General features: G+C 40.4%; 1 protein-coding gene across 1 annotated transcript in view; it reads right to left on the bottom strand.

Moving 5' to 3' along the window:
* The window catches only part of Cftr (CF transmembrane conductance regulator), a 145,685-nt gene extending 139,203 nt beyond the window's left edge, over positions 1 to 6,482 (bottom strand). The window contains exon 1 of the mRNA XM_060373847.1: positions 6,292 to 6,482. Coding sequence (XP_060229830.1) covers positions 6,292 to 6,344 — 53 coding nt within the window. The 5' untranslated portion in view covers positions 6,345 to 6,482. The remainder of the gene's footprint in view (positions 1 to 6,291) is intronic.
* Positions 6,483 to 12,296: the final 5,814 nt, after the last annotated feature.

The following is a 12,296-nucleotide window of genomic DNA, read 5'->3' as shown; positions in this document are numbered from 1 at the left end:
CTAAAATCTAAATCCTCTTTTTTACTTCTCACTCTCACCTTCCACCTAAAATTTAAAAATGGGTTTATTTTACTTCTTTTTTTATAATTTTTATTTTTTTTATATTAATCACAGGTTATTTACTTTGTATCCCATCTGTAGCCCCTTCCCACAGTCCCTCCCAATCCGACCATCCCTCCCTCATCTCCTCCCTGACCCTCTTCAAGTCCACTGATAGGGAGGTCCTCCTCCCCTTCCATCTGACCCTAGCTTATCAGGTATCTTCAGGACTGGCTGCAATGTTCTCCTCTGTGGCCTAGCAAGGCTGTTCCTCCCTTGGGGTGCAGGGTGTGGTCAAAGAGCCAGCCATTGAGTTCATGTCAGAAATAGTCCTTGTCTCCCTTACTAGGGTACTCACTTGGATACTGAGCTGCCCGAGCAGGGGTTCTAGGTTATATCCATTCATGGTCCTTGGTTGGAGAAACAGTCTCATAGAAGATCCCTGTGCCCTGAAATATATGGTCCTTGTGGAGCTCTTATCCTCTCCATTATTTTACTTCTTAAACATTCTTCACATCTGTGTCTTTCTCTATCCTGTTTGTCACTCTTCTAAAAAGTCATCCTTTCTTTTACAAAACTTCAACAACATTGAAATGATCAAATCCCCACCTGTTTAAAATCTGTCATGTTTCACTAGCAGTAAGGTAAGCCGTAAGAACTTTACCAAGTCTCCAGTTCTAGATCTTGCTAGTTTTCAGCCCTACCTACCTCCCACATCTCTGTCACGTTTTCTAGACAAACTCAAGACCTTCTCTGAATCCCTGGAGTTCTGCTTGATTTTTTTTTTTCATATTTCACACTTTTATTATTATTATTTTTTTTTCAATGCAGTTTATTCAGGAACATTGAACAATCCTCGGACCCCGGGGAAAGCCAGCCCACAGCTTAAATAGCCTCTGGGTAGCCAACCCAGGCGTGCCACGGGGGCAATGCAGATAGGTCCACATACATGGAAGCAAGCCAGATCCTCGGCCTTAGCCAAATGTGGAGTTGTTCCTGACAGAGAGCACTCACCATCGGGAAGGTGGAAGGCGGAAACCAGCTCCATCTTTAAGGCATAGCATTCTGCAGCTCTCTACAGTTCCCCCTTTTGATTTTTCTATCATTCTTACACACAGTCTGCTCTGGGATTCATCTTTCTCTGAACTCATCCCATCTTCTTTGTCTAGGTAATACTCACTGAATGACTTCATCTAGGTGTGACTTCAGGAAACACTTCTCTACCTTAGCTTCCTGGACAGACATCAGCATGGCTTAGGGAGTCTGGATTCAGGGCTTCCACAAGCCCCTGGGATCATCGGTTTTAAGATATTTATTTGTTCACAAGGTGACACCTTTAACGCCTTAATGCCTAATGGGATACGACAGTGGTGAATAAATGAATAACAGTGGCCTTCCAAAATTGCTCTGAATCATGGCCAATAAGGAAATATTGTTCTGACTTGGCTCTTTAGGGGGTGAGGATTATCTGATGCTATCAAGAAAATATCTTCAAAGCTGAGCATTCGAACAATACTAAAGACTTCAAAAATCTCCAAACCCTTTCATGACCCTAGAGTCTCAACCTTCCTAATGCTGAAACCTCACGTTGTGGTGATTCCCCAACCATAAAATTATTTTGTTGCTACTTCATAAATGTAATTTTTCTACTGCTATGAACTGTAATATAAATAGCCAGTGTATACCATGTGAAAGGGTCATTTAACGACTTGCAGTATACAGGCCTCGGAGAACTACTACCCTAGAGCAAGGAGTCATGGAGTAGACTGTCTTTTAGAGTCAGTCACAAGCATCACAAGGAAACTTTGAGGGATACCGGCTCTATTGAAAATGTGTAACAGATGTACCCCCTGACCCATTTTGTCATAATGATTGCCGCCATGGCAGCGATGCTGAGTATCATTGATATGAACCATCACTGATCTGCAGAGTCGACCACTGTGGAGTTGACGTCAATGAAAAGTAGTCATTACAATCATGTAACCCAGGAATCCTGAAATGGTCTGAATACTATGATGCAGGAGTATTTTATAATTTTAAATAGTTATTAATAGACTATACAGAAATCAACAGTAAATTTGACCAGCCTCCTCTGACCTTTTACAGTATTCTTGCTAAAAGCCTGAGTTCTCTGACAATCAAGTCTATGAAGAAAACCACTTCGTAATGTTGATTTTCACAGAGAAGAGCAGGCAAACAAACAAACACCAAACCTACATGCTGCATCCATTCCATTCTTAAGTGCTGACGGGAAGCCACTACAATAATGTTTTCCTCAATGATAATGCACAAGGTATTTATAAAATCCCTCTGTCGGTGTCTCCAAACAGCCATACCTTTTTCAGAGTTTCCCCCTCTTCAACTCTCTGCTTTGCAGGGATTTTACTCTGAGAAAATGTGCAAGATACACCAGGAACAGAGGATCAAAAAGGCCCAAATTGCTGCTGACTCAGAGGTGTTTTTAAAGTTTCAACAAACAATGTCTAAGTGCTTGCTAAATGGTTAACACCCTTTCCTTATGCTTTGCCAATCCTATACTTATCTATAATGCTAACACACTGAAATTACAGGTTCCTGTAAAAAGACATTAACAGTAATAATATACTTTATGGTGGTATTCATTTGTGGACCTCTTAAACAAGTTTCAACATTTATGAATTAAACATTATCACAGTAAGTCCAACTTCCATAGAGAAAATCAAAAGCCTTGATTTCCCTCGTGCATCAGTGTGCACTGAGAGCTATTTCATTGCTACATCAAACAGCATGTTGATGAAATTACTTTTAAGTAAATGCTTTCTCTGCTCTGGGTAGCAAGGGATTGAATATTAAAAGTATATTGTGTAGCGTGTACTATAAAACCTTGGGAGAAATTTCAATAATTGTGATATCAACTGAAATAGATTTAACTATACAGATATATTTATTATACATACATACATAGATACATACATACATACATGACAATTTTCATTATGTCATGTACAGGAAGTACTCTTCAAACAGTGCATTAAACTAGCCAAAACTGACATGAAACTAACATATATCTCATGTTGAAAACTCTGAGTTGTATAATATTAAAATAGAATCAGCCAAAGAAAGATGAAGGGTCCCCAGGAGCTGGTAGACAGCCAGCATGCCAACATCGGGCAGCATTTGTACACTGTCTAAACATAGGGTCCCCATCCTAGAAGTGGTTTCTTCCAATTCATATTACAGAAAAAGCCAAATGACAGCATGGAACCCTAGAACTATCAACACTGGATAGCAGCTATCAACTAACGAAATGGAAACCTGGAATTCAGCTATCCTGGGTTTTCTAAACACCATGATTGCATCCTCAATACATCAAAATTGGCCTTTGGATTTGGACAGCCTAAGTCTTGCCGAACAGGCAAACATAAGTTAATGTCTGTGCATGTATCAAAAGTTGGATGGACAGGTTGCTACCCAGTTTGTTGGAAGTGTTCATAGCTCAGTCAGTAAAGTGCTCGCTTCACCAGCATGAAGACCTGAGTTTAAGCCCAAGCACCCGTGTAGAAAGTTGGACAAGGTGGCACATGCTTATAATCCCAGTGCTGTGAAGGAAGGCAGAGACAGCAAGACTCTTTGGGTTCACTAGCAAGCTTGTCTAACATAACTTATGAAATTCAGGCCAATGAGAGACTTGTCTCAAAGGAGATGGTGGCCTATACCCCTCTCTCTGTCTCTGTCTCTGTCTCTGTCTCTGTCTCTGTCTCTCTCTCTCTCTCTCTCACACACACACACACACACACACAGTAATAGGTACACATCAGGCATGATTGTTTTCCTTAAGGCTATATGAAAATGTAAACTTCATATATTTCTCCAAATCAAAGATTAATTAATTGCACTACTATATGAATCACATTCTATGCAAATATATCACTACTTGTTTAAAAACAACTTATTTCATAAATGTTATCATAACACCTTCAAGTTAATGTACGTGTTTTCCACGAAAGTCACAAAATACTCAAATTTTTCATGGTAAAATTGTCTTCTGTGTTAGTGCAGTTCCAACGTCTTCAAAATTGTTTTACTTGCTACAAATTTTGCAAAAACAAAAAGTACTTAAAATTTTATTAAACTTGTTCTGGCTTCCCAGTGACATAACCTAGATAGTTAAACTTATACTTAACATAATCCATAATATAGGCCATAATAGTGGACACAAGAATTTCAGCTTTTTAAAGTCTTTTATAACCCTAAAACTGATGGGATAGTATTCAGAAGGTTAAGCTGTTAGGCATTTAAGGAGCTCTGATATGAGTGTGTGTGGCTTTCCCCTAAATATCTAGAAATTTCATGTTCTATGAGCTGATCCCCTATATTAACTTCCCAAACATATGGCACACATACAAGTTACATATCTAGGCTGATAATTACAAAACCACACCAACAGAAATGAATGCATTGTCTTACAGAAACAAGGAGCATAGCACTATAAAAAATGTAAAAATGTAGAATAACATTGCGGCTAACATTTCCTCAGCAAGCACAGGACACATTCCTCAATAGGTTAACCCGCTATGTCATATGTCACATGTTTGAACAGTCAAGTCGCACAGAGATATAAAAGGACTTGCCAACCAAGCGGTAGACTGCAGCCTGAGTCCAGGCAATAGGAACACAGAGCCCACTGCCCTTGATGCCAGGCGACCTGGCCTACTTCATCGGGGAAAAGGTTTTCACCCTTTGAAAATTATAGTCCAGAAGGAAGTGCATGATCACTGTCTAGTACTTAGCAGAATGTCAGTTCCTATAAATAGTAGGAACTTAACTCTTAAAAACACACCTATTCTTAAAGCAACTGATTGTGAAATTGTTTGGAGAACAGAAATAAGTGTGTTCTTAACAAATTTCACAGCCACTATAATACATATCCTCTCCAAGTCAACCTAAGAGCGTTTGTAAAGCACATTAAAATGTATTAGGTGGATTATAAAAGGGGGAAGTTTTGGAAACACTTTGATAAATGAACAGTTTGAAGTTTCTTAATACTTAGCTGGGGAAATACACAAGAGGTAATCATTCTCCTGAAAACTTGACTTTTCAGACAGATTGACATTTAGGTTCCCTAAAAAGCTCTCATGAAAGCCTACAATTTATGCCAATTAACATTCAGATGTTGTAAGTAATAGGAAAATCGATCGAGCCCAAGAAGCAGCTTTACAGATGAAGTAACAAAGGGCAACACAAATACTGTTTTCTCCCATCCACCAGGAGGAGTGCTCCTCTGGAGAGATTTGTCCCTCCTCAGCCTAAAGCACCTGGAAGACTGAAGGCTGACCCTTGCGTCTTACCCACAGCACAGGGTACATTTAGAACAGACGTGACTAATGATACTTCAGTGTTCTGATTCACCTGGGGCCGGGGGCGCGGGGGCCGCGGGGGCCGCGGGAGGCACGCAGACGGGTGCAGTCATATGAGGCCCCACGAGAGAGCTGTTCGTTTTCATTCATTCACACATCAGGAGCAGAGTAAATGGAGCACTGCAGAGCACTTCAAATGCAAAGGGTTTAATTACTCCTACCTAAGTCTTCCGACTTAAATTCTAATTTTAAAATCCTGTCAGACCGAGGTTTTTGCCATGCTGTGAAATGAGAACAGTGTCCTAAGTGACACGTATAGCTTCAATGGCTAGAACCCCAGCCTCACAGCCTCATGCTCACTGCCTTTTGGAAAGCATCGCTTGTAGTACTTCTTAAAGTTAAATATTTTAACTGACTTGTTCACATTCTTAAAAAGAATAATGTAACTGTGGTGAGCATGGTGGATTTATTCAAAATTACAACAGCAAAAGAATAAGTACAACGTAATTCCTCACCTTTTAAAAATCCAATCAACTAATGTTTCAGACAGACATGACACCAATAGACAAGCTTTCCAGGAGAAAACAATGAACAATCTTAAGATTTTATTATTATTACTATTATTAAGCACATTTATAAATTATAACTTTTTCAGGAAAAAAAAACTTTAAAAAATCTGTCGCTCTGTAGCATTTTGGGGTGTTGCAAGTCTGATTCACAGTTGCAAGCAAATTTTATTCTCTATTCAATCAGCTTCATTTTATTCTACAAAATACCCATTTCCTTTAAAGCAATGAATGACAACACACCTTTAAAAACAAAACAAAAATCTCTTCCTGTTTTCCCAAAGTCTGCCCATATTCGTTCTGGCATGGGCACACGTGTCCCTGCAAAGATCCGCTGGGCACCCTCTCACCTGAAGAAGAGTTTGGAGATAAAGCTGGCTTTCTCCAGAGGCGACTTCTGCATGTCTCCGTGGTGCACCGAGGGCTGTGTCTGGTCAGGGGAAGGTTGGATTCGACCTCCGAAAATCCAGGACAGGATAGATGCTTTTGGGTCATCCGGTTTTCTCAGACCTGAGGTGATGTCATTTACTTTCAACACCCAACCCACCCACCCAGTCGTTCCTTTATACCTCCCCTTCCTGCAGCCTTCTGCCCCCGCCTTGCAGCCTTGCAGCCCAGGTTAAAAGCCGGCGCTGCCTAGCCCAGCCCCACAGTCCCTGTTCTCCACGCCCCGCGCCCGCCCCGTGCGCTCCTTCCTCCTGCGCCTCGCGCACACCCGCCCGCCCGCCCTCGCGCCTCCTTTTCTCTGGCTCTCACTCCCGGCGCTCTCCAGCGAACCCCACGCCCCTACCGTCCTCCATTGGCAGTATAGACTGCTGGCTGGGGCAAATCTTGGCCATGCTGCGGGACCTACCACACTTCCTAGGTGTGATCAAGGACTTCTCACTGACTTTGTCTTCCAGGAACGTTTTTTCGTCTTCTCCTTCTATTTCTTCCCCTCTCTCTTCCACTCTTAATTTTTTTCCGCCTCCTCCCTCTCTTCCTTGGCTTCCACCTTCAATTCTTTCTCCTTGATTTTTTTCTCCTTCTCCTTCTTCTTCTCCCTCTTTTCTTCCTCCTTCATCTCTTTCTCCTTCATTTCTTTCTCTGCCTTTATTTCTGTCTCCTCCTCTGCCTTCATCTCTTTCTCCATTTCTTTCTCCTCCTTCATCTCTTTCTTCATCTCTTTCTCCCCCTCCTCCTCCATCTTTTTCTCCAGCTCTTTCTCCTTTTTCTTCTCTTTCTTCCTCTTCTTTTTCCTTTTCTCCTTTGCCTTCATCTCTCTCTCCTTCTTTTTCTCCTTCTCTCTCTCTCCCTCTTCCTTCTGTCTTATTAGCTTTTGGCTGAGTTACAGTTGACTTTTCTAGATCCATTTAGAAAGAGAGATGAAAATGTGGCTCCTTTGAATCAAAGTACAAACTCAGAAAGCGACGTTCCACAGTACTCCAAGCTGTCCAGCTCAGTAAGCCCTTCAAGAGCAGGGCAGGATCTAAGCTCTGTTGATGGAAGGCTCTAGGGTAGCCATAGTGGCACACTAATGAGGTACATGTGTGTTATACACATGTCACAGTTCCCTGATATGTCATAAGTAGAGCAAGAGCCCTACCAAGGAAAGGGGAACTACAGCTTTCCCCTATAAGATACATGTATGACATATATACATGTCACAATGGCCTGATATGTCATAATTACAGCCAAAGTCCTGGAGGACAAAGGGAGCTCCTGCTTTACTCATTTTTCACTCAGGACTTGTGCACTGTGTGTGGTGTGATATTCCATGTTTCAGAAGGCTGTTATGTGTGTACATGTGCTAAAAAATGTGCAGTGGACAGTCTAAACTAAATGACCTGCTTTTAGATTTCGTAGTCTTGCTAAGCAAAGTATGTTAACTAAGAGGCTGACAGGAACCCAGTCACTGAAGCGGAGGTATCCTATTCACCTCAAGCTCACTGAAAGTCTTTACCTTTAGCTCCCTGAGGGCTTTGAGAGTTTCTCAGGTTGTGCCTAGCTTTTGGTAAGAAATTTGGGTCCTACCCAAAAACCTGGGTTTTAAAGAGCCAACACTGAAATTCCTAAACCCTATTGTGCCAAAACATGTATCAATAGAGTTTGAATATTTTTCCTTTTATTGATGAACTCAGTGGCTGGTTCTTTGACCACCTCCCTTATGGGGGAGCAGCCTTGCCAGGCCACAGAGGAGGACAATGCAGCCAGTTCTGATAAGATCAGATAAGCTAGGGTCAGATGTAAGGAGGACCTCCCCTATCAGTGGATTTAGAGAGGGGCAAAGGAGCAAAGGAGAGAGGGAAGGTGAGATTGGGAGGGGAGAAGGGAGGTGGCCACAGCTGGGATACAAAGCGAATTAACTAATTAATATAAAAATAAAAATTTAATTAAAAAAAAGAAAATAGAATTTTCTTTTTAGCCAGGAAGTGGTAGTGCACACCTTTAATCCCATAAAGTAGCACCCAGGAAGCAGAGGTAAGCAAGAGTTCAAGGACAGCTTGGCCATCAGAATGGAGTTCCAGGAAATCCAGGGCTATACAGAGAAACCTTGTCCGGAAAAACCAAAACCAAACAAGAAAGAAAGAAAGAGGAGAGAGGCAGACTCAGAGAGAGGCAAAGTGAGAGAGAGAGAGAGAGGAAATGAGAGGGGGAGGGAGAGAGAGAAAGGAAGAAGAGAGATTTTTTTTTCTCAGATCCTAATTACTGTTTTCCCTGCCTCTACTCCTTCCAGTTCCTCCCCACTTCCCCTTCAATCTGGATCTACTCCTTTTCAGTCTCTCATTAGAAAACAAACAGGTTTCTAAGGGATAACAATAAAATAATAAAATAAAACAACACATTAGAATTGGACAAAACAAACAAAGAGCCCAGCAGAGGGCATAAGAAACAGACATCTGCTTGTTTGAATACTCAGGATCCCACAACATACTGCACTGGAAGCAGTAAAATGCACACAGAGCACTGATAGAGACACATGCAGGTCCTGTGTGTGCTACCTCAGTCTCTGTGAGAACCTATGAGCTTTGATTATGTTGATTTGGGCATGTTTTCATGGTTTTCTCCATCTTCTGCTGGGTTCCCTAAGCCCTGGCAGGAGAGTTTTGATGGCATAGCTGGCAATATTCCATTTAGGGGTGAATGTTCCAAGATTAGAGTATGAGTTTTTGTATTAAAAAAAAAAAAAAAAAGTTCTGGCCTGATTCTTGCCTCACCATCTAAAAGCAAGGGTGTTTACTTGTGAATTATCTGATTTTTGACTTATGGACATCCAACTACAACACAAATTTTTATAATACTGCTAAGACAAGAAAATGCATTTAAATTAACAAACCTTGTGGACAAGAGGCTTTACAGCTATACTTCCCATATCGTAAAATAGTTGTAAAGATATTTAATTTTTAGTGTCCTAAATTTTAATTTTTTTAAAAAAGGGAAATGAAAGTTCTTAGAGACAGACAGTAGGGGAAAGTTTCAGTGTTTTCTAAATCAGTGTTTTCAAGTACTGTGCATTTTTCTCTCTTCATTATGACAAAAATTGAAACTTGGTACTCACTATTGACTTTTCCCATCCACGTCAATGAACTTGCTTTATCCTTTCCCCATTCTGATGTGCTGTTTATAACTGTTAGTGTGATCCATCAATGTGATGGGTGTGATTAGCAGATTCTGAAATTAATTTGTTATCAGTGCTTCCTTGTTTTCAGCACCATGTAACACTAGATGTAGAATTAAATTTCAAAGATCATCAAAGCTGACCAAGCTATATGACTCCAGGAGATCTCAAGCCGCTTCCTCTTGAAAGGACAAGTGAAAAGGTAATGAGTTCTTGCATTTCTAGAGGCCATTCATTCAACAGCCATGTGCATATATATAGAATATATATGTATATATAAATATAATTTCTATTATGCCATTTCCAGTCAATGAAGCATTCAAGCAAGTGTCTTCGTCACTGGATTCAAACTCAGAGATGATCCCCAACATTCAGGCCCATCAGTGGGAAGCATTACTTCTAATCAACTCTCCCATCACGTATTCACAATCTGTCACCACTGGCTCTTTCTCCTCACATTAGTTTCATGAAGTAAAAACTTATGCACCTATTCAATAATAAGACAGGAAAGCAGAAACCTACCAACCAAGAAGCCACTACAGTTATGCATCTTCAATAAATGTCAGGCAAGCATCGTAATCCACTCTAAGAGTACATATACATGAGCACAGGGACACCTTGTATTTTTATTATAAAACATCAGAGCCCAAACTTGTTTGGGCAGAAGATTTTAACAAAACAGATATGTCCAAATGACATAATTGATATATGATATACAGAATCTGTATCTATGTACATACCTAATATAGATATAAAAATGCATCAGAAAAAAATGTTCATATCTAGTAAGATTTTGACTGAAACTCTAAATGAGAATTTTAAAGAAAATCAGCAAATCAAGATGAGCACAAAGTAAGTGTTCATATATAGTAAGATATAATGACAGTTTTCTTTAAGATACTGAAATGCCAGCTCATCTCATTCTATTACATTATTATAGCTTACATTCATTAGACATTTACCTGAGTAAATTACAAGCACACACTGTGATTCACCTCTTTTAACTCATAGGACATGTTCATGAGAATATAGCTAGGATCATGTATTGCAGACAAGGAACCTGAGGAACAAAGGTTTAGTAATTTATAAATTATGTTGCATGACCGATAATAACAGAGGTGGCTAGCAATGCAGCTCAGGGAAGAGCATTACATAGCTTGTACCAAGTCTTTAGTCATATCCATAGTCAGTAATAATGAAAGAGGAAAATAGAATTTGAAGCTAAGTAGTCTTTGCCTGAGCCCTGAGACTTAATAATCAGACATTCATCTGCCAGATTGACTGGCATTTTAAGAAGAGCTGATCGTCACAAACAACTCCACATTTGGCTAAGGCTGAGGATCTGGCTTGCTTCCATGTATGTGGACCTATCTGCATTGCCCACGTGGCATGCTGGGGTTGGCTACCCAGAGGCTATTTAAAGTGGGCTGGCTTTACCCAGGGTCAGATGATTGTTCAAGGTTCCTGAATAAACTGCATTGAAAAAAAAAAAAAAAAGAAGAGCTGATCGACAATACAGATGAGTAATGACTATTCTTGTATCACACTTTTAAAAGTTTACTAAGAAGGGAGGACTACAGGAGAAAGAAAGGAAGGAATCAAGTAGGAATACCAGATGAAAGGAAAGAAGAGAAAACAAAACCCTATTTGGCACCTACTATATGCTCAGCAGTATGCTAGGTGCTTCCTTCAAATGACATTAACATTATACGCTTCCTGTCATATGCTTCTCCATGTCCTAGAAAATGACTAAAGTTCTCCCCTTTAGAGGTCGTAAGAGTATACTCAGACTACCTCTCACTCTGATCCACAATATTCAACTTAATTTGAGTATATCTGAATCTTTCCTGAGAGAGCTTTGCCATATGTAGGTAGCAATCATGGATGATGCTTGAAATCTAGACAAGTAGAATGAAGAAAAAGTCCCTTCATTAGAAGAGAAGTTCCCCAAAGAGTGAAGACAGGCTTCATCAGCTTCACACAGAACGGCAATACTTAAAAACTTATCAAAGGTAGGGGAAGTCACAGCTCTTCCACACTTTGACACAAAGATCACACAATACAAATATAGATATCACAGTCTTACAAAGCTGTTTTAAAGCGATAAGGGGTACCCCGTGGACGTATTTTTTAGCTATTTTATTAGATTCTTATATCTATCACCAATAGAACCCTTAGTCCATCCTAATTCTTTCCAACGCCCAATACTAGGTAGAAGGGAAAGAAAGTTAGAGGGAAAAGGGGCTATAGACCTCTTTAGATTACTTCCTGCTGATTATGGGCATTGAGTTCCTTGGGCCAAGTCCAATCTTCACTATCAGGGTATTTCCAACCTCTTCTCATCTCATTGCTCATGACCACTTGACAACTGCAACCAGGAGCAGAGGCAACAGCAGACTTTGTAGGCCCTCTTGGTGCTCTCCCATTTATGCTCTCTGCAGAGTCCCCAGAATTCCAAATATAAACTATCTGCAGCTAACAAAATTCATGCCCCCATGCTAGTGCATGAGGCAAATCATAATCACCTGCTGTGAAACAGCCTCTTATCTCACACCTGGGATTAAAACAAAAACACACACCTAACACATCTGGGTTCTTAAAGAAACCAACATTCTCACTGCCCTGGTACACAGGCCAGTTGGTCATCTTTTCTGCTTCCAACATTTCATATTTTCTGACAAATCTCTGTATAAACACTCAGGCACACATACACATGTCTAGTGTATACACAAAACTTTTCCAGATACCCTGCTTGGA

This window comes from Meriones unguiculatus, chromosome 21 (assembly GCF_030254825.1).
Source record: "Meriones unguiculatus strain TT.TT164.6M chromosome 21, Bangor_MerUng_6.1, whole genome shotgun sequence".
NCBI lineage: Eukaryota > Metazoa > Chordata > Mammalia > Rodentia > Muridae > Meriones > Meriones unguiculatus.
The sequence above is the reverse complement of the archived record's forward strand: the minus strand, read 5'-3'. Positions and strand labels throughout refer to the sequence as shown.